This window comes from Poromitra crassiceps, assembly GCF_964638095.1.
Source record: "Poromitra crassiceps genome assembly, chromosome: 4".
Classification (NCBI taxonomy): domain Eukaryota; kingdom Metazoa; phylum Chordata; class Actinopteri; order Beryciformes; family Melamphaidae; genus Poromitra; species Poromitra crassiceps.
Window position 1 is genome coordinate 39,430,869 of NC_139626.1, and position 23,614 is coordinate 39,454,482.

General features: G+C 46.5%; 1 protein-coding gene across 1 annotated transcript; it reads left to right on the forward strand.

The window, feature by feature from the left end:
- Positions 1-1,567: 1,567 nt before the first annotated feature.
- On the forward strand, positions 1,568-12,605 carry tyrp1b (tyrosinase-related protein 1b). The gene is made up of 9 exons (XM_083634469.1): positions 1,568-1,686; positions 2,827-3,185; positions 4,122-4,230; positions 5,966-6,179; positions 8,151-8,355; positions 10,423-10,590; positions 10,847-11,026; positions 11,151-11,297; positions 12,295-12,605. Exons 1-9 carry the CDS (start codon positions 1,673-1,675, stop codon positions 12,498-12,500), a joined length of 1,602 nt encoding a protein of 533 aa, XP_083490595.1. The 5' UTR covers positions 1,568-1,672; the 3' UTR covers positions 12,501-12,605.
- Positions 12,606-23,614: the final 11,009 nt, after the last annotated feature.

Sequence of the window (23,614 nt, forward strand, 5' to 3'; positions counted from 1 at the left end):
AGCAGAAGCCGCCGAGCCTAGCACCTTCTTGTAGTGCAGTGTGAAGCAGCTTGATGTCTCTTTCTGACAAGATGCTAGCCCGCACTTGGCAGCTCAAGGTGACTGTGATGCTCAAACAGCAGGTAAATGGCTCCAGCGATGCCAAAACAATATTGCTTTCCACCCACTTGATACTTTAAGCGTCCAAACAATTTGTCTTTGATAGCACGTTTCAGCCTATCGTGCCTGTCATGTGACCTGTCATGTGCCTCCAGTTGTATGTTCCCTGCCCTTGGTAAATCCCTGCTGTCAAATAAGCCCGTCCCCCCCCCTCTCTGCAATTCATCCATTCCGTCTATTAAATGGCCGCCAAACTGCCCTATGTCCTCTCCACCAGGATAGCAGAGCAGGACCCCTCTGACGTGGCTTCAGCCCTGGCCCAAAGCACAGAGCAGCAGGCGGAGGAGCAGGCGGTCGCCATGTCGGACGTCCCGCTCGCCGCCTCCTCGGAGGAGGAGGGGGAGGAGTCGGCCAACTCTGGACCAGGAGCAGGTTCCTCGCAAGACCTCAGGACTTCCGTTCTCTAGGTCCGTCTGTCTGTTCCTGTCGAAACGAAACCCCCAACAACGAGCCACTCCCCCCCCCCTTCCTCCCCACCCCCCCACAAGGGCCCATCCCAGCCCACCCAGACACCCGGTGAATTCCCCTCAATTCCTCCATGTCTCCAACCCCAAGAAAACCCACCAGAGCCTGTCCAGGATTCCGATATGTATAACCCCTTTGTACTGGGTGTGTGAATGTCTATGCGTGCGTGTGTGTGTGTGTGTGTGTGTGTGTGTGTGTGTGTGTGTGTGTGTGTGTGTGTGTGTGTGTGTGTGTGTGCGTGTGTGTGAGAAAGTAAAAATATGGCATGCGTGTGTGTAAGTGGGACAAAGATGTTGTGAACTTGGTTAATGCCTGTAAAGTCTTTAGGTTTTTAGGAATGTTTTTCAAATTAACACAGACCACACAAGCCAGGCTAAATGTGCGGGGGGCATCTGTAACTGAATGTTTCATCAGCATTATATTGACAACAATACCACAGAGTGGTACATCTACAGCACATAGTCTTATGGAAGTCTGTAACACTGCATGAATAGACATTTGGATTTTTCATGATTGAGATTTAAAATGTGATTTGTGATTGTGATTCCGCATAACAAACCTTTGTGTCATCATTTGTAATTTGAGCTGTACAGAATAAAAATGATGATGTTGACTGCCTGTGTGCTACCGTCTTTGCATCCCAATTCCCAATAAGTTACTCTGCAGATAACCCGATCCTCAGCGATCAGCTCCATATGTGAAAGTTGGCCTGCTGGACAAGGAAAAGTGACTGAACTCGAGCATGCGGGCCTGCGCGCCATTCTACAGTCGAGTCTCTTATTGTAAGTGAGCTCACAGACTGACGATCACGAGGGATATGTATGAGACTTAAAAGAGTGTTTGACCCCTCGAGCGTACTGTGTATTGTGTGTGTGTGTGTGTGTGTGCGTGTGCGTGTGTGTGTGTGCGTGTGTGTGTGTGTGTGTGTCTGTACGTACAAGTAGCTCAAGGAGGAAAGGTCCGGTCATGCGGTTGGTAGCTATTTAAGCCAGGAGAAGGCAATGGGCCGCCCCTAGGGGGGCTACAGTTCTGCAGACAGAGGAGCAGCATGCACAGTCAGAGGTAGGGGAAAACACATTGATGCTTTTATACATAATAATGAACTGCATGATTCAATCACTTTGATCAGTCGTCATCAGTCACAGCACTGTTTACAACATGTGAGAATACTGCGCACTAGGGCTGGGTGATATGGACAAAATAAAACATCACAACATTTTGGAGCAAATACCTCGATATCGATATTGCAGCAAGAGGGGTGACTATTGGTGGTTTCACAAAATATTTACACAATAAGATTTTTTTTTAAATAAATAATCATCAGTAATGTGGATATAATGACTAAGTGGGTAAAGGCTGGGAACAGTCTGCTAAGTTGAGAAAATGACATCACATTACTGCAATGCAGGCTTTAAAAGCAGGAAAATACATGATGCCATATCAAATGATGACATCAGAAAATGTAAGAGGATATCTAGTATTAGATCAGGATATAGATATCATATTGATATATTGCCCAGCCCTACTGTACACTATTAATATCAGTTGCAAAATGAGTATCATGAAGGAAGGATGGAGGATTTGAGATGTGTTACACTGCTGCATGAAGGAATGGTGTATTCAGTCACGTTCAGTATTTTTGCACCAGTACAAATTAAAAAGACCCGTTTTTCCCAGATTGTTCAATTCGCTAACTTTTCTCTGGTGGGTGTTATTCTTGTTTTGTAAAATAATTGCTCCTGCCATCTTATGAGCAACTCCTTCATACATTCCTCATCAACAAGCTTCAAACGGCGAGAAGCAAATCTAACAAAAAGGGTGAAGCAAATCATTTCTCGCTGTCGTTTGTTGAAAGCATTTTAGGACTTGTAAAAGTTGAAAGCTGATGGCTTTGTGCATTAGGAATCGTGACTAGTATTGCCAGCAGGGAAATGTAAGAAAGTCTGGCTTCATGTTAAGACAATTGGCTTTAACAAGGGAACACAAACCGAGTGAGTTGTTTTTGTTCTGAGCTGAAGTGTACGCCTTTGCAATTCCAGTCTGCATGTAGGGAAACGGTCCACTCCCTCCGTCTCTACTTCTGCTTTCCTACCAAACCTACATTCAATTCCCCCCTTATCCCCCCAACGACGCCCCCACACACACACACACACACACACACACCTCCTTCACCTTCTCTCTCTCTCTCTGGGTTTTTGGTAGCATGTGGCGAGTGGGCCTCCTGGTGGTGACCTGGTGTGCCACCCTAACGCTAGCCCAGTTTCCGCGAGCGTGCGTGACCCCCGAGGGCCTGCGGAGCGGCCAGTGCTGCCCGTCCCCTGCGGGGGCGGCGGCGGACGAGTGCGGCTCGAGCACGGGGAGGGGCCAGTGCGTGTCCATCGCGGCCGACACCCGGCGCCACGGGCCCCAGTACCCGCACGACGGCCGTGACGACAGGGAGAGGTGGCCGCTGCGCTTTTTCAACCGCACGTGCCAGTGCAACGGGAACTTCAGCGGCCACGACTGCGGCCGCTGTCGACACGGGCGGACCGGGCCCAACTGTGACCAGAGGACCTCAGTGGGTGAGAGGAATGGATGCGGCTTTAACTTAGCACTGGCATCGTAGGGATGCACGATATATCGGCAACCACATTGGTACCGGCCTATGCTAGTCATTACCAGCCGCGATAGCGTTGGCTGGTATTGTTTTCACCGTGTGTGTGTGTGTGTGTGTGCGTGTGTGTGCGTGTGTGTGTGTGTGTGTGTGTGCGTGTGTGCGTGTGTGATCAAGACAAAATGTGGTCCTGGAGAGTAGACACCTATTGTAGGCGGAACTACCACAGAAGCCGTTCTGAGTATTTGCCAGGTGTAGTCACAAGGCTTGACAGTAGTTGACATCAAAATGAAGGCCGGGTTCGAAAAACATTGCCCCCCCCCCCCCACACACACACACACACACACACACACCCCACCGATTATGTTCATATGGGTGCATCCCTACACCACTGACTCACTTTGAGTCAGTGGGACTGACAGGCAGGGGAAAAATGCAGCTGCCGAGGGAATGAAGGCGCTGCTAATTGTTGGGGAAAGGAAATGTCTGTGTAAATTTTTAATAACATTTTCTTTCCTTCCCTCTCCCTTTGTTCCTCCCACGTCACCCCTCTTTTTCTGTCTTCCTGCCCTCCTTTCCCCCTCCCTTCCTCTCTCCCTGCCCTCCTCTCCTCCTCTCTCCCTGCCTCCTCTCCTCCTCTCTCCCTGCCCTCCTCTCCTCCTCTCTCCCTGCCTCCTCTCCTCCTCTCTTCCTGCCTCCTCTCCTCCTCTCTCCCTGCCCTCCTCTCCTCCTGCCTCCTCTCCTCCTCTCTCCCTGCCTCCTCTCCTCCTTCCCTCCTTTCCTCCTGCCTCCTCTCCTCTTCTCTCCCTGCCTCCTCTCCTCCTTCCCTCCTTTCCTCCTCTCCCTGCCTCCTTCCCTTCCTCCGTCCCCCCCTGCTTTGCCCACTCGGCTCTCCGCTCTCTAGTAAGGAGGAACGTGATGCAGATGAGTGCAGCGGAGAAGCAGGCGTTTGTGAATGCTTTGGACCAGGCTAAGAGGACTGTCCACCCCGACCTGGTTATCTGTACAAGACGGTACACATAGAAACTTGATATACAACATCACAAGCATTATGACATCAACTATTTTAGCTCTCTTTGGCGAGCTAAGAAGACTATTCCATCCGATAACCCTTTATTTTACAGGTACCCTAGTTACATGAACTATTTGTAATTACACATGAACACCAAATGTAATTACACAGTAATTATCAATAGTTGTAAATTACGTTGTAGTTACATTGTAACAGACCTGTAAAGTGGAGTGAGTGTGTTCAACTGTAGTTCATATGTAGTTACATGGTACCAGACCTGTAAAGAAGCTCTGGCCTGGGACAGATATTGCTAAAACACAGTGGTGGATTCGAACCACTGAACTTCAGATTGCAGAGCACACAGCTTTAACCACTCAGCCACGAGGGCTTTCCACCTTTCTTAGTGGAGTTTGGGAGGATAACTGTATGTCAGTCAGATGTAGTTGCCACTTCGTAGCTTTGTTATTATACACAGAATCCATGTCCAATGTCCAGAATTCCCATACAAAAATTCAAATAAAAGTATTGTAGGTATAGAGGTAACAGTGAAACTATAATCAAAATAGCCAGTAACTACATATGAACTACTGTTGAACAGACTCACTTCATTTTACAGGTTTCTTACAATGTAACTACATATGAACGTCATTCATAACTTAATTTGGTGTTCATGTGTAATTACAAATAGTTCATATGTAATTAGGGTACCTGTAAAATAAAGTGTTACTTTCCATCCCTATAGGTTTGAGTGGAGGAAGGGCTTCATAAAGGGAGAAAACAGACAGAATATAGGCCCACTTCATTCCTTGACTCAACGAATGTTTACCAAATATAATAAACTCTAAAATAATACTTATCTATATTTGCATAGCAGCTTTTCAAAAAACAATACTTTTTCCAATAATGTCAAATAATTGTTGCTGGGCTTAAGTCTAGATGGTGGAACAGACAGGAGGCTCTGCCCAAAGACCTCAGAGTCAGTGTGGCTCATAGGTGAGCTAAAACAGTGGTTCTCAAAGTGGGGTCCGGATACCCTCAGGGGTCCTCGGGGGGGTTCCAGGTGGTCCCCAGCAAAAAGGGGAATAATTTATTTTCACTATAATTCCATCCATAGGTAACACCATGGCAGAATGTATTGGTCATGTGTTTAATACACTTTCTATAATAAAACATTTAAAAACTAAAAAATCTTATCACATGGGGGACCCTGGGGAAAAAGCTTATCAAATGGGGGGTCCGTGGTTTAATTTGCTCCAGTTTAGGAGTTCTTGATGTGAAAACGTTTGAGAATCTGAGCTAAAAGCTCAGTAATAAACCATGCCGTGATATTAAAATCTGTCAAATCTTCAAATCAATTCTTAAACAAATGGATAAGCAGTGAAGGAAGACTCAGATCAGGGTGCTACGCCTGATTCGGTCTCTTCGGCAGCTTTGTGGATAAGCTGGAGGCGTGAGAGGGGCTTGTTTTGAGTCAGGCTGCCGTAAAGGGAATTACAGCAGCGGGTCTTCCAAGTCAGCTGAGGATTGTAGTAGATTCCGTTTTGAAATCATTCTCAGCTGCAGGAACTTGTAATGTAAATGTCATTTATACTGTATTGAAGAACCAGGGACAGAAAGCACAGAGGAGAAACATTGTACATTTGTATCCATGATGCTGATACTGACTGCACTGGAAAAACACGCTGCCTCCCTCCTCCCTCCTCCCTCCTCCCTCCTCCCTCCTCCCTCCTCCCTAGGTACCAGGAGGTGTTTGGGCCCGATGGCAACACCCCGCAGTTCGAGGACATCACTATATACAACTACTTTGTCTGGACCCACTACTACTCGGTCAGTAAGACCTACCTGGGGCCCGGCCAGGCCAGCTTCGGTGGGGTGGACTTCTCACACGAGGGCCCGGGCTTCGTCACCTGGCACCGGTACCATCTGCTGCAACTGGAGAGAGACATGCAGGTCAGTGGAGTAATCTAAAGACCTGTGGCTGTTAAAGTGAACCTTGAATCATGGAGGGGAGAGGGAGAGGGAGGGAGGGGGGATAGGAAGGTTTTAGGGTGATGGTGATGTAGACAGAGCAAGCGGCAACCTCCGTCTTGGAAAACCAAGGCCAATACGGAAGTGCCAAAAACTTCAGTTCCTCAAGTGACCACTTGAGACTGGTTCTAAAAGCGAGTAGATCCCCATAGACCCCCATGTTATAGTCTCAACGCCAGACCCATGAGAGTTCTTACGCTGATATACACTACGTTCCTGCATGCTGCCGAGCTCTCTCTGGGTCTGGGACACTTTCCCTCAGAGGGCTGGTTATGGGAGGGAACCGTTCACTTGGCCAGTCATATGCCAGTGATGGCTTCAGTCCTCTCCAATCAGTAACGACTTTGCGATCAGACGACACGGGAGGCGCAGGCCATTTTTCGAACCGCTCTCTCATCATCGGTGCTACGACCTGTCACTCATTCAATTTCAAACCGCCTTCAAAACCAGCAGTGGCTGTTAACTGGCACAGACTCACTTATGTAGTATGCGGAGCGCAGCGATTCAACGTAATATTTGAGTCTGGGGAGAGACTACCCATGTTAAAATGCCCAACTTTACAGCAGAAATTAACATGTTTACAGCTTTCCTTAAAGAAAAGTTTTTGTCAGATAATTTCACTGTTGATGACAACTGTGTGGGATGAATCTTTATATAACTCAATTGTTTCTACAGTCTCTGGCTGCAAGGTGAAGTGCGATTGTATGGAAGTCTGGGGGAAATTACCCTACATCTCACTTGATTTGTAACTGTTTTGGGGCGTGATTGACAGGTCGACTGTCCAGTAATCGCGCAGCTCGCCAATCACGGACCAATAGGGGGTGGCGCTGCGGCTCTGTCTGCAAAAAAAAGAACGAAAAGAAAAGAGATGGCGACGGTCAAAAGGCCAAGCTCAAGGCTTTAAGATGAGTCCCCCAAACCAATGGGTGATGTCACGGTGGCTACGTCCATATTTTGTAGACGGCCTATGAGACAGAGGGAAGAGCCGGGAGACAGGAAGGAAGTGACGTTCTATGAGACAGAGGGAAGAGCAGGGAGACAGGAAGGAAGTGACGGCCTATGAGACAGAGGGAAGAGCAGGGAGACAGGAAGGAAGTGACGGCCTATGAGACAGAGGGAAGAGCAGGGAGACAGGAAGGAAGTGACGGTCTATGAGACAGAGGGAAGAGCAGGGAGACAGGAAGGAAGTGATGGCCTATGAGACAGAGGGAAGAGCAGGGAGACAGGAAGGAAGTGACGGCCTATGAGACAGAGGGAAGAGCAGGGAGACAGGAAGGAAGTGACGGCCTATGAGACAGAGGGAAGAGCAGGGAGACAGGAAGGAAGTGACGGCCTATGAGACAGAGGGAAGAGCAGGGAGACAGGAAGGAAGTGACGGTCTATGAGACAGAGGGAAGAGCAGGGAGACAGGAAGGAAGTGACGGTCTATGAGACAGAGGGAAGAGCAGGGAGACAGGAAGGAAGTGACGGCCTATGAGACAGAGGGAAGAGCAGGGAGACAGGAAGGAAGTGACGGTCTATGAGACAGAGGGAAGAGCAGGGAGACAGGAAGGAAGTGACGGCCTATGAGACAGAGGGAAGAGCAGGGAGACAGGAAGGAAGTGACGGTCTATGAGACAGAGGGAAGAGCAGGGAGACAGGAAGGAAGTGACGGTCTATGAGACAGAGGGAAGAGCAGGGAGACAGGAAGGAAGTGACGGCCTATGAGACAGAGGGAAGAGCAGGGAGACAGGAAGGAAGTAATGGGAGAGAACAATAATTAAATAATAATCAAAGAAAATAATTCAAGAACAATATTCAACTTTACACACTCAACACACCCTATTACACCCGGCCATCTTGTCCATCAGCACGGGCCTTACATCTCCCTCACCCATCCCTCCGCCCCTCCAGGACATGCTGGGGGAGCCGACCTTCGCCCTGCCCTACTGGAACTTCGCCATCGGGGGCAGCGAGTGCGACATCTGCACCGACGACCTGCTGGGCGCCAGGAGCAGCTTCGACATGAGCGCCCTCAGCTCCAACTCCGTCTTCTCCCAGTGGAGGGTCGTCTGCGAGAGCGTGGAGGACTACGACACCCTGGGCACCATCTGCAACAGTGAGGACAGAGGCCCGCTCGCTCGCTCGCCGCGGTTACACCATAGATTTGGAGAGCCATCAGATTCTGTGACCTGCAGTGTGTGTGAATCTGATGGGTTACCAAATAGGGTGTAACCAAAATGTGTGACCGCAGCGAGCACCCTAACAACAAGCGCCCTGCTTGTTGTTAGCGACAGTACAGTGTGGTTACATATTCAGACTGCTGTCAGAAATGGTGGAATAATTGATGCTTTCCCCATAAGAAGCAGTCACACATTTCGGTGGTCACATATTTTGGTGTAACACCAGACACACACACACACGCACGCACGCACGCACGCACGCACACACACACACACACACACACACACACACACACACACACACACACACACACACACACACACACACACACACACAGCAGGCGTGAAAGTAACTATCTCAGGCTATATTGATATACAGCGTAGTCTCAGCTGCATCAGAAAAGAGGGCAAACAACTCATAAAGAGAGCATGCAGCACATAAGTAACTATAAATAACAGCTCACAGCTGTTGAGGTGTGTTTGATAGCGCTTGGTTATTACTAGTGTGTGTGTCAGAAGAAACAGTGCCGCTCGTTATATGTTCTGAGTCAGTGTGTGTGTGTGTGTGTGTGTGTGTGTGTGTGTGTGTGTGCATCCAAAGTGCTGCGTCCGAGCGCGCTGCGTCGTCTCCAGACAAACACTGGACTTTGACACATATCCTCAGGCGGGCCAGCCTAGGCCCTCATTAACGGCCACATCAGCCACAGCAGCAGTCGGCAGAACTTGTTTATTCCAAAAGTTCCACAGGATCCAAATGGGTCAAGGGTATGAAACTGGAAAAGGGGACTGCGTGTGTGTGTAGGTGTAGGTGTGTGTGTGTGTGTGTAGGTGTAGGTGTGTGTGTGTGTGTGCGTGCGTGCGTGCGTGCGTGCGTGTGTGCGTGTGTGTGTGTGTGTGTGGGGCAGTGGAGTTTACAGTTTAGGGTGATTAGACTGAGAAGGATTTGATCTCATTCCACCAGATTACAAAAAACAACTGCCTTCATTTTTCTCTTAATCCAAAATGCATATCATGTCTGGTTCATCAGGTATTAGTGAATAATCCAAAATGTCAACCCGCACTGCAAATTCAAGGGTTCGGCTCGTTAATGAACAATTGCAAGTGGTATAATATAATATTTCTATATAAATATAGACTCTAGAGGGAGTTCTACGATAACAGGTACGTATATAGAGCATGTGAGTGGCTTAAGTGTCGGTGATCTACCTCAATAATCCTCTTAGGGAGTCATGACAGCCAAGGCGTTTTCCTTCCCAACAAGCAGCATCTTCAAATGGGTGGTGAAGGGGAGGGGAGGGGAGGGGGGGGGGGGGCTCGTTTGTGCGTGTGCCTGTTGGAGGAAGGAATGTGGCGGTTGACTGGTTCCTTTGATCTGAGGGAATAATCTTCAAACAGACGAGTCAGCCGTGCAGCCTACTGTTTGGCTGTTTGTGGGCGTAAGAGATCATGCCTGCGAGATATTAGGAAAGTTCCTCTGCTCCCACAGCTACTCACTACTGTTGCCTTTTGGTGAATAATTGAAAAACAGGAAACTGTCATCCTGGTGAATAATTGAAAAGCGGGGGAAACTGTCATTCCACCCCCTCTACCTTGTAGACTAGCACATGCTTCCTCCAATACATGTGCAATTGCCAGCCGCTTCTTTTCGCCTGACGGCGAGGTGTTTCACCGGCAGGACGTAGCGCCTACCCCTACCACTCGAACAGGCGGCCCGACCGACCGACCGACCAGATCAGGAGACACTATAGAGCAGCGACCAGGACACATGCCCCTAATCCGGCTTCCCACCCGCAGACACGACCAATCGTGCCCGTACGGCCGACCAAGCCAGAGGTGAAACGGGGGGCTTGAACCGGCGACCCTCGTGTTGGTAGGCAGGGAATCCACCGCTGCACTACCCGGACGCCCCCGTGGTGATGTTGTATTGAGTGTAGAAGTGATTCTATCTAGCTTTTAATGAGATAATACCAGATGTGACCATGGATTGTGTCCCTCCCCTCCAGGCACAGAGACCAGCCCCATCAGGAGGAACCCGGCGGGGAACGTGGCGCGGCCCATGGTGCAGAGGCTGCCGCAGCCCCAGGACGTGGTGGACTGTCTGGAGCTCAACACCTTTGACACGCCCCCTTTCTACTCCACCTCCTCCGAGAGCTTCAGGAACACCATCGAAGGTGGGTGTGTCTATGTGTATTGGGCCAGATTCAATACAGCACGGGAGATCTAGAATCCACTCGTCCGTCAAAGGGGGATATTTAGGTTCATATGGATTCAGCTCTGCATGAACTGTGTAATGCACGTATGCACACACAGATATTATACACTCTCCCACGCCCACACACATAATGGTGAGATACATCACAGAATTTGTCATTCCTAATTTTGTTAATCCGTGCTTTTCTTCTCTGGCTTTGTTGTTCTGTTTTCTAGGCTACAGCGCCCCCCAGGGGATGTACGACCCGGTGGTGCGCAGCCTCCACAACCTGGCCCACCTGTTCCTGAACGGGACGGGCGGACAGACTCACCTCTCCCCCAACGACCCCATCTTCGTCCTGCTGCACACCTTCACCGACGCCATCTTTGACGAGTGGCTCCGCCGGCACAGCCCGGGTACGCAGGCACCGATCCACACGCATGATCTAGAAACACACGCACGCACACACACACACACACACACACACACAACCACGCAAACACATAGACACAAACCTGTTGTCTCTGTCTCCGCCTCCAGGTGCGGCAGAGTATCCAGACGAGAACGCTCCTATTGGACACAACAGACAGTTCAACATGGTTCCTTTTTGGCCTCCTGTCACCAATGCTGAGATGTTTGCCTCCGCCCCGGAAAACCTGGGATACGCCTACGAGGTCCAGTGGCCAAGTGAGTTGCGTGTGCGGTGCGCGCACCGCGCACGCCCACACACACACACACACACACACTTTGCGCAGCTATCTTAGTGAGGACATTCATTGACACAACGCATTCCCGAGCCCCTAACCCTAACCATCACAAATACCCAATCATCACCAAGTCTTGACGTGTCTTAAGACACATTTTCCAAGACAGCTTAAGACGTCTCAAGACGATGGTGATGACTGGGTATGCCTAACCCTAACCCCAAGTGATGGTGAGTCCTCGTGAGTCCCGGGTGGTAGCGAGTAAGTTGGTTAAACTCACTCGCCAGTATGAAGGCCCGTTAACCAGCTCCGCCAAGGGAGCTAGCTGTCTTGGAGCTGCAGTTAGCGCGTGCGCTTCGTAGGCGGGAGATCGGTGGATTGACTCCCGCCTCCACCCCTGGGCAAGCCCCTAAAGGAACACGGCAACATTTTGGGAGATTCGCTTATTTCACATATTCCCGATAGTAAGACGAAAATGTAGATGCCTTTCTTTCCACTGTTGCGGTATAAAGTGCGGTGCACGCCCCCTGCTAGTCTGCAGCTGAGCAGCTGAATGGTAGTGGATGGTACACCGTTCAGTCACCAAAAATACACATTCCAACAGCGCCAACACACTCATTATGTACAAGTTGTGACTCGTGTACTCACCACGCTGTGAAATAATAATACAAAATTACGAGGCACGGTCACTTTCAAAGTACATATAAATAAAAGCTCTTTCCAAACATGGACGCCTGGCGCACACAGCGCCTCAAAAGCACCATGGCAACTAAAGTTACTTTAAAAAAGAAACGAGAAAAAAAAGGGGGATTTAGGATTGCACATGGCGCCCATGCTATCGTTCTTCTTGTCGCTTATGTTTTGTTGACGGAAGGTATAAAACTCAAATTGGTCCTCACTAAGATAGCTGTAGATTAGCGCACACACACACACACACACGAACACCGATGACTTCTGATGCCCTTTGCCTGCCTCCACAGCCCCCGCCTACACCCTGTCTGAGATCATCACCATAGGGATCGTCGCGGCGGTGCTGGTGGTGGCGGTGTTGGGAGGGGTCATCGGCTGCGCGGTGCGCGCCCGCTCCTACCGCTCGGCCGAGGCCCTGGAGCCGCTGCTGGGAGAGACCTTCCGACGCTACTCAGAGGACGACCGCAGGATGGACAAATCGCAGTCCGTCGTCTAGCCGCACACGCCTTCCCAGAAAGGCCTTAACCTGTTCATGCATTTGTTGTGCTCTTGTGTTTTTGTATCCTCCTCATTCGTCTAATAAAGTCTCACTGGTTTTGAACCCAGCGTCTGTGTGGTTGTGGGACCGTGTTTGCTATACACTAGCATCGGGCTGGAGGAGAAGCTTTGTAGGAGTTGTAGAAAGAGCTTAACCTGAACGCTGCCTGATGGATGGTTTTGTTGTGGCGAGATCTGATCTCATGATCTGGCACGAATCTGCAGCCGAAAAGCTCAGACCGCCTAGAGCACCTCCACTGATAATGAATGGGCGGTTGGCTCTTTGTGGACAGTCAGGATACATTTCCGGTCTCTTTTTTGCACCACCGTCATGCTCTTTGACTTGAATTATTGATCCCCTTCACTGGCACTGCTTTCAGCTCCCAGCTATATCTCTGGATATCATGGATTGAGATTCTTCAAAAGGTCGATGTACAAATCCCTTCCCTTACATAGGGTTATTACTCGGTGAACAATATGATGTATGAGCATATGTCTAAACTAAGACTCTTTTGCAGCTGGTGTAAATGTGTTTGTCTGAAGCCTGGAGCTGTCTCACAAACCAAGCCACTTGCATGAAACCTATCTCCTCACAGACGAGTCAGGCAAAGTCCCATGCGCCCTCATGTGGATGTGATGCATTATTGCTTCAAGAGTCAAAGTTTAAAGGTGAAGTCATTTAATTCTTCAGTGGCTATATTGCACTGGTGTGTTCTAAATCCATACCAAAATGCATCTAAGGAAGGAGACAGGTCTTTGAACCTGGTTTAAAACATATTCTTAAAAAGCAAGGTGCTGGTTGTAAGCAAAAGTGAAATTGCACCATGATGACTGTAACATTAATAAACCCCATGAACTGAATTTGAAATAGATATTTTGTCACGTCTTACTTATTAGGTGAAAATGAACAACTTAACTGCTTCAAGAAATGGCATCTTCGCTATTGCTGACACTGTTGCGGCAGGGCGGTAAAAATGACACCCTTGTTGGCGGTTCCATGTATACATGCACATATATACATGATGTATACATAGTGTTAATTAAGAAGGAGGAGCCTATGCATAAATCACAAGACAAGACTATTTAAACTATAGTCACCCTAGCCTATGGGCCTATTCGGGGTGGGCTGCAGGATGAATGGGACATTTTTTGAATTTCTGCCTTGTGTAAGCTTTCTTCTCATGAAAAAGAAAAAAGAAAAAAAAAGCCCAACACATGATGCATTTCTGTAATACTGAAGAGGTTACCAAACCATCTGAGATTAATGAAGGTTACATCATATTCCAAGGTGTGTAAACTGACCCAAAACCCTTCTTTTCTGTAACATTTGGGTGATTGAGACAGTCCCAGGACCTTTGGGTGATTGGGAAAGCACGCCTTATGATTGATTTAGGCTAGTGTAAGCATATTTATTGCACAATTTAATTCATGTTTTGATAGAATTTCACATGCACATCCTCCTTTCCCTGTTCATCATTACTGTAATGAAAAGCTCCCGCACACTGTCTCACCTTCTGAGGAGAAAATTTATTGGATATTAAATGTTTCGGTCACTAGGACCTTCATCAGTATTATGATTCTGTTCATCATTATAAATTAAGACTCCATGTTCATTTCTGTTCAACTTTATTATCGAATGTTTAAAAATCTGTAAACAATTCAAACAATAATCTGCCTTACCTCACTGTCTTCACAACAAGCCGCTCCATCCCACTCCCTCCCTTAATTCTCTGCTCACAAATGTGTCCTTTGCTCTTCCTTGCCACACATTCAAAGTGTGTGTCACTTGTGAAGTGGAACCTTGGGGGCCCACTTATGGCTAATTTCCACCACATATAACAGCACAGTACGGCTCTACTCTTACTTGGCCTTACTCTCGACCTGATTAGACTTGCCTCTGCCCACAACTGTTCGCCATAGCGACCGCATATCCATACATATATACATTGCTCATGGTCATCCATGGGCAAATGAATTGAAAGCCTTGTTTTACTCAAACAATCTGTCATTTATTTTTCATAACAGGTTAATCTGTGACACACGTGTGACTATGAATAACATGTTTATGCTGTACAAAGACAAATGGTCTGCCGACCTATGGCATAAACCAAAACTAAGAACCTATCGCCTCATAAAAGATAGTTACTGTGTGGAAACATATGTGAAATTTGACTTAAACAGACGAAAAAGATCTCTGTGTGCACAGTTACGCTCGGGGACTCTTCCCTTAGCACTAGAAACTGGTAGACTCAAAGCTATCCCTGAAGAAGATAGACTTTGTCTAGTATGTGAACTACAGGAAATTGAAAACGAAATTCATTTCTTGTTCTACTGTACAGCTTATGATGAGGCAAGGGTTGTACTTTTTAGTAAAATGTCTTTAATTTATGCTGACTTTTTTGAGTTGGACGACTATGAGAAACTCGAGCTATGTTTTAAAAAAGGTATCTTTTTCACTGCAAACTTTATCTGCCAGGCTTGGGAGCAAAGACAAAGCATTTTGTTTGGAGAATGATGTACGGATCTGTTTTTGGGGGTCGGAGCAATATGTTGCTCCGCGTCTTATGTTGTTTTGAATGTATTGGTGCTGTGACGTTTTTATTGTATTGTTTTATACATTGTTCTTACTGCTGTATTCTCTGTGTGTCCTGCAAGCCCATGTGGGCTGGGCACAGCAATGTGTATGACACCTTAATAAATAAATCAATCAATCAATCAATCAATCAATCATATACATATAGGCGTGGTCAAAGCATATTAAAACTTCAAGAACTTCTAATGTGAGTGCTGTTGCCTACTGTACCTCTGTTCCTGTGATCTCCCTGCAACCTGCACCAATTAAGCTGCTTAAGACCAGGAGTTGTGCGCGCAATTCCCTGCTGCAATTATAACTATAACGTTAAAATTAAATCCATGCACGGAACTTTTAAACTGGTTATGAAATACTGGTGCCTCTATTATGTCCTACATGGGCAAAATGAGACCATCGGCTGGGAGAATGGATATCAATTTGTTGTTATTTACATGGATACGCTGCGCGTGGGACGGGCGTTACTACGCTACGGGGAAAAGATAGAGGAGCCACAAGCCCGGTCACTCACCAGGAAAGGCCGCGGCTCCGCTAAAACCCCGCCTCCGGCCTAGCGGAGCCGTAGAGGTAACACACAACTACAAGGGCTTCCCGAGCCACAGACTTTTCTCTCTCAAAACAATTGAAAACCACCGTCATGTTAAGGCTGAGCAAGGATATCGATTTTATTTCACCAGAGCCGAAACAGCAAGACAAAAGACTGATGGAAATAACAGAAGAGAAGGTAAGTGCCATTAAACTGGTGTCCAGCATTGACAGTAGACACAGTAAACACGATTCTGCCTGACCAATCAGTCGTCTGCAGTGTTTTCACGTCACCGTATGGTACCGGGTCCACAGCGCTGGAACCTCAACAGAGCAGGCACCAAAAGCAGCATGACTCAACCCCGTCTCAATGCGGGCTGTCCTGGTTTTTGATCGGTGGAATGATACAAAAAAGCGAGTCGAGCTGGGCGGGGCCGCGCCAATACCAGCGGTGGAAATGGGCCATAACTAGCATGCTGGCGGATGGGAATATCTACCTGGGAAACTTGGGCCATCGGTTGGAGCAGGATCTGGGAGACGGCTTGATTCAGGACCTGGGCGACGGCTTGGAGCAGGACCTGGGAGACGACTTGGAGCAGGACCTGCGAGACGGCTTGGAACAGGACCTGGGCGATGGCTTGGAGCAGGACCTGGGAGACGACTTGGAGCAGGACCTGGGCGATGGCTTGGAGCAGGACCTGGGCGACGGCTTGGAGCAGGATCTGGGCGATGGCTTGGAGCAGGACCTGGGCGATGGCTTGGAGCAGGACCTGGGAGACGACTTGGAGCAGGACCTGGGCGACGGCTTGGAGCAGGATCTGGGCGACGGCTTGGAGCAGGACCTGGGAGACGATTTGGAGCAGGACCTGGGAGACGACTTGGAGCAGGACCTGGGAGACTACTTTGAGCAGGACCTGGGAGACGACTTGGAGCAGGACCTGGGAGATGACTTGGAGCAGGACCTGGGCGACGGCTTGGAGCAGGACCTGCGAGAAGGCTTGGAGCAGGACCTGGGAGACGACTTTGAGCAGGACCTGCGAGAAGGCTTGGAGCAGGACCTGGGAGACGACTTTGAGCAGGAACTGGGAGACGACTTTGAGCAGGACCTGCGAGAAGGCTTGGAGCAGGACCTGGGCGACGACTTTGAGCAGGACCTGCGAGATGACTTGGAGCAGGACCTGCGAGATGACTTGGAGCAGGACCTGGGAGACGACTTTGAGCAGGACCTGCGAGATGACTTGGAGCAGGACCTGCGAGAAGGCTTGGAGCAGGACCTGCGAGAAGGCTTGGAGCAGGACCTGCGAGAAGGCTTGGAGCAGGACCTGGGAGACGACTTGGAGCAGGACCTGCGAGATGACTTGGAGCAGGACCTGCGAGACGACTTTGAGCAGGACCTGCGAGATGACTTGGAGCAGGACCTGGGAGATGACTTTGAGCAGGACGTGGGAGACGAATTTGAGCAGGACCTGGGAGACGACTTGGAGGAGGACGTTGAGGGATCTCGGGGGGCCTCAGGTGCTTCATCCCGTTCTGTTGTCAAACTGGGAGAAAACAGAGCTGGGTCTATGGGTGGGATCTAGTGCAGTGTTTCCCAAAGACTGGGTCAGAACCAACAGGTGGGTCACAGGAGATTTTATTTGGGTCACCAAATACATTTGCAGCATTTCTTCCATAGTCTTTTATTTAAAATGTGTATATTGTCTTACTGATGAGAAGTAAAACCAATGACATAGCCTGTTAATTCAGCCTAAATGCATTTATTTGGTCTCATTTATAAAGTATTTAACATGTATATGTTATCAATAACAAAGTTGTGATTTATCAAACATATATCCCTTTGAGGACACCGTACCCAGACCTGAGTTTTATGTGTGTAGTCATGTTTCTTATATAGTCATGATGTTGGGGGACTCAATATAGATAAATTGATTTATTCTATTATGCAAACCCAATGAGTCCTCTATAAGTTTTTTGCTCTTTTTGCAACTGCTGCACCTGTTGCTTAATTCACTTTTTATAGGCTACTCTTTTTTAAAGTTTTGTTGTGATGCTTTTAAATGTCCATTGTATTCTCTTCTTTTATTTTCCTGTCAACCATTTTATGTGAAGCACTTTGAATTGCCTCTGTGTATGAAATGTGCTATATAAACTTGACTTGACTTGACTTGAAGTGGCTGGTTTACCAATTCAAGATAATATAAGGTGATGCAGAAATGTCAGTAAAAATGGTCAGGAACATTAATTTATGCACTGATTCACTCTTCTCATGATTTATATTTAAGGCCTATTGTGAATTGGGTCGTGATGGTTTGTCATTTTCAAAAAGTAAAAAGTGGCTCCCCAGAAAAAGCTTTGGGAAACACTGACATAGATCCCCCTCTACAACTTCCTTCAACGTACCCCACTTTGAAAAGAACTGGAAGAGGTCATGGCTAAACTTTTGGCTAGCTGTTTTTGCTAGCTATTAGTCCACACTAGTTTTGTTAGCAAAAACACCTAGCAAAATGCAGCTAGGCTATATGTAAAAAACATATAATTCCAAAAATAGAAACATAAGATTAACACTTTTTTTTACTGATTTTGTTGCAGAAGTACATCATATTCATGTTTCCATCAAAGGTTTGTGCAATATATTAGATATGACAATTTGATGAAAACTAACTAAAGCTTGTCATTTTCCTCACCTCATGCCCTGCAGGGTCAACTTCCTGTTTGATCTTGCCCTGCCCACCTATGTGATGTCACACCAATGGGGGCATGTCATCTTGATTGTGTCGATCCACAGCTAGGGCTCAGCAAAAAAGTTTCACTCATCATCAGGCAAGAAAATACACTCTCTGTATACAGTCCCATTCAACTTTATGTCCCATTCACCCTGAATCCATTATGTACAATTTATTTCTCCTTCTTGAATTGTAAATTGTGAAAAAAGAAAAAAGAAAAAAAGGCTAACCATAGCTCTGTGTTGGACTTGTTTTGCGCACCCCCCCACACACACACACACAACTCTCGCCCCCAAATTAAATTATTTGACAAGATTATGAAAACATCTTGACACTTACCATCCATACCAAAGACATGATGGGATATCAAAGCAAGACACCCCAACTTCAACTCACTTCCTGTAATTTTGTCACGTGGGTTTTGACCATGTTTTCCACAGACACGCCCACTTAGGAGACTTTTGGTAGTTGTGCCAAACAAACGTTAATATCTCAAAAACTATAGGCTACATGAAATTGCTTATATTTTGACATTTTGAGTGAGAGCAGAAGGGTCTGGGCCCAGTTGCACAAAGCACCTTAGGTTAAGATTTCCCTTAGAGTCCGAGTTAAGGTGTCCATAAAATAGAATCGGCTGCACAAAACACCCTTAAATCTTGTGCTTATGTTTTCCTTAAAATGTTTAACCTTATGGAGATATAATAATAATAATATAGACTCAGCTCTCAGTCTTAATCCGTTTCACTACTGTGTTTGGTGGTTAGGTGGCGCTGTTGGCGCTGCTCACCAAACGTCTGGAAACCGAGACTAATAATAATATCATATTATTATATTAAATAAATTATTATTATTATTAAATTCATAATGAATGTTTACAAACATGTTTTAGCCTACATGATTATTTTATAGATTGAATAAATAAATAAATAAATAAATAAATAAATAAATAAATAAATAAATAAATAAATAAATAAATCACCTTATTCACCACGCCCACTTTTTCTCTCTTCCGCGTTCAACGCAAACGTATTTGTTCTTCCGGTTCAGTGCTAGTTGCGAAGGCCACTAGTGGCTAATAATATTAGCCACTAGTTAGTTATGTTATATGGCAGTAAAATGCCACTGAATGACCAAATTGATATAACCGTTAACCATTTCGAGTAACACTGATTCCATACGGATCACCAGCGTTAGTTTGTTGTTTATAACGTGGCTATATTCATAACGTTTCTATCTCGGATGCGTTTTTTCGAATCGCACATAGGTTACGCAACCTAACATTGGTGCGCAACCTAACGTCCACTCCACTAACGTCGTCTTAAGAGCACAATATTCCTGGAATGCAAGTTTAACTAAACAGTTACATATCCTCTGCATTCTACATAAAATTAAGATATTACGGGTTGTTTTATTTTGCATGTTACATACGTATTGGCCAAGATATGTTAGTTTATGGCGGAGTAATTCTGCCAGTTTAAATGCGGACTGTGCGCAGCCATCTTGCCTGCGGAGTTTTTGGCAAGTCAAAACGGAAATACTATTACAAAATGACGTAATGCGGAAGCGTCCATGTGTGAGCAAAGAATAAGGTGAATAGAGGCAAAGTGACCGCCTACTTCCTGCTTCAGCACTGTACCAGAGATTTGTATCTGCCATTTATTTTCCCATAGACATTTCGTAAAATGGATATAAAAAATAGTTTTACTTCTTCTAACCAAAGCTATAATTATTATTCAGCTATAATTAGACTCGGGAGAGACCATAGAACATTTCACTCGGACCAAAACAAAAAACAACATTGAAAAAATATTTTCTTCAAATATGCAATTTGTTTACGTTTTGGTCCAAGTGAAATGTTATGTGGTCTCTCCTGTTTCTAAATATATCTGAATCGTTTTGGTTTGAACAAGTACAACTATTTTCATAAGCATTTTACGAAATGTCTATGGGAAAATAGATGGCGGTTGAAAATCTCTGGTACAGTGCTGAAGCAGGAAGTAGGCGGTCACTTTGCCTCTATTATATTTCTTTATTGTTCAACTGGCAGAGGTAACTACTCTCCAGGGGCCAAGATGGCGGAGGCGTAGCTCTGCTGCTGCCCACTGATGTTGCAAAGGAGCGATCTATTGTGTGTGACTTGACTGACTTCTTATCAATGTACATTCTTTATAACCTCGCGTCAGTAACAGAAGAAGACCCGCCCCCGTCTTCCGGTGGCCTGTGCTGCAGTGTTTTCGTTCCCCCATAGAAATGCAACAGTAGGCAGTCGGAAAAAATAAGAAGCATGGACATACCAAACAAAGTGTTTGTGTTTAGCTAACGCTAGTTACTCGCGTCGCCCATGTTTCCTAAAGCAAGAATTAACCGGAATGTTTTTCCTGGAGCATAGCACGGTCTTCCTAACCTGACATTACGGTCTTCCGCCCATAGCCGGAAACTCGAAACGAGGTTTTTCCATCCAGGCTACATCTACTTCAGGGAAGATGTAACCACGTGACCGAGATGAACGCGGAACTAAACCAACTCCGTGGTGATTCACATCAGGAGCGCTGCCTGTTGCTGCTGAGAAAACCAACCAGAAAGAGGAAGAAATTGAGGTAATGTTACCCTAAACCATGGCGCAATCAAGTTGGAAATGTCACTGTAGTGTCCCGTGTTGTTCCAACAACAAGCAAAAGTATCCTTATCTAAGTTTCCACGAGTTTCCAAGGGATGTTGGATCGCGAGCTGCCTGGGTCACAGCGATCAGAAGAGACGAGGGTCCCACGTTCAACATTCGTAGTGGGAGCAGCTATGTATGCAGTCGTCATTTTAATGAGGATGATATCTACAAAACCCTGAAAGGCTTCAGACGTGTTAAAAGGGGACGTGTTCCCTCCAGGTTTGCCTGGAACAACTGGGGAATAAGAAGGTTTGCCTGGAACAACTGGGGAATAAAAAGGTCCGGTGAGCGACTTGTTGATGTCAGGACCACCGGGTGTCAGGAGGAGGAGGATAACATTACCGACGTTACCTCGGCTGATGCAACAACTGCCGCCCATCTCCTTGATCATGACTATGCTGCTTCCCTGTTCCCCCCTCCTCCACCTGGTAAGTTTAATTAGTGCCTCCCAGAGAACCAATCACTTATAGGCAACTCAAATCTAAATGGAAGGAAAACGTGACTGTGTGCTAGTGCTAGTTAAACTACCATGAAAATCAGAAGTTCTGAACACTTGTGTTAGCATGCTAAAATATTGCAATGTCCATGTTTTGCTGCACTAACAGGAGCCTGTGTGTGTGTGGTGCGTAGGTTTGTGCACGTGACGTTATTGGGTGAGCGGTGCTAGGCTAGTACTAGGCAGCCACACACACACAATAGTACGCAGCTACACCAAACTCCATTCAGAAATCTGGCAACTAACTAAATGTGTCCCTGCCTATCGGAAAATTAAATGCTGCCAGAATATAATTTACAAACCTTACGAATCGTTACAAGCCACTTTCCAATTCGGCGTATATATTATCTCCCGAGAAGCACTTTGTGAATGTAAAATCTCATGTTTGGAAGTGGTTAGCTCTGCTGCTGAACTACCTCCACTGTGTATTTTGCAGGTAAAGTACTGTGGGAAATGACAGGAGAAACATTTTAATATATTTTGGAATGTGTGCTTCTTATTAGAGTATGTGTATGCCAAATTAGAGACATGCTTACAAGTCTTATATACTGTAAGATGTTATTAGGCTATAGAGACAGTCGGCATGTGTGGGAACGCCCACAAAATGTATGGCTGCCGCGCGAGTGGGGTAAAACCGCCCATATATCTCAATGGCTTGGGGATTCTAGAGCAGAACGCAAGATGTCTGTTCAGATTTGCGTTTACTGCGGTGGTCAAATCCCCGATCGTGTCTGCCTGGGCTGGGCTAGCAGATACAGTACATTCTAACTTTGCTGAATGGATAGGACGGGGGATTTACCCCACCCTGACCACGCCCCCAGCCAGGCTGAGCCAGCTATCCCAGCGTCTATGACGAGACATCGCCTCAACCTATTCTGTTTACAAACTGTATTATAATTTTTCTTTTAAATGGTTACATTTTAAATTAGTGCAATTAAGTAAATATATTTTGTTACATGGTCCAACGTGATGAGCCCAGCTAAATAAATTAACTCTCTGTGGTAAATAGAATGTCCACGTTTGGTGTCTAGCTTGACGGCTGCATCAGCCTGAGCACATTGAAATGAAAAATCTTGACCGTTATGTATGATCTTCATGGTGGAGAGGAGGGAAAAAAGGCAATTTTTTTTGACATAATCAGAAGTTGAGCCAACGAATATCTTCTCTTGTAACGGGTAACACCGGTGTTGTTACGAGTTTATTACCCGGCAGGAAAAATGATGTGTCTAGGTTGCACCATAAGGTGTATGTAAAATCAGCATGAATGTTTCTATAATAATTCAATGGTAATAATTGCCAAACAAGAAAAAAGCCAACGCAGCCAACACTGTATTTTTACTCACACTCCGTGTTTATTTGCATAATGGGGTGGGGAAGTGAGATCTGATCACAAGAAGCATTCATGGGGACGCTTTCTAATGCCAGGTGTGAACAGACATACTTAGAGCTGGCCAGGCCACTTGTGATTGGATCACTCAAGATGCATGTTAATACCAGGTGTGAACAGGCTCTTCATTCTTCATCCTCTGCCTTCATTCTTCATTGTTTGTTCTTCAGAACTGCCCCCCCCCCCCCTCGATGAGGAGTTGCAGGCTCCGCTAAACTGGCCGTACGCTACATACACATTAGCAATCACAATAAAACTGTACCTACCTCCCACACAATGTTGTTATCTGAAGTTTCGCATAATCAGTATTCCCAAATATTGCGTAGTTTCCAATACCGAGCCCTTATTCAAATGCTAGGCGGACAGCGGGCTATAATAGGTCACATAAGGCAGAGGTTCTCAAATGTTTTTCAGCCAAGGACCCCTTATAATATAGAAAATATACCGGGGACCCCCTCATTCTGATTTGTGATTTTGGGTTCAGCTTGTTTCCATGGTAACGTGCTTGACATTTAAATTTATAGGTTTGTCAGATTCGAATGTAATCCATGAACCATTTTAGATTTAAAGCATAACATATTTCCGTTGAACTATGAAGCTTTTGCACACAAAAAAATGTTTTTTTTGTTTGTTTTTCCTGAAAACTTTTCGCGGACCCCCTGGCAAAGTGCCATGGACCCCCATTTGAGA

What these genes read in the sequence shown, in the direction of transcription:
- tyrp1b (XM_083634469.1), top strand. An exon ending in TGACCAGAGGACCTCAGTGG is followed by an intron (nt 3,186 to 4,121) that starts GTGAGAGGAATG and finishes TCCGCTCTCTAG; the next exon opens with TAAGGAGGAACGTGATGCAG. An exon ending in CTGGTTATCTGTACAAGACG is followed by an intron (nt 4,231 to 5,965) that starts GTACACATAGAA and finishes CCTCCTCCCTAG; the next exon opens with GTACCAGGAGGTGTTTGGGC.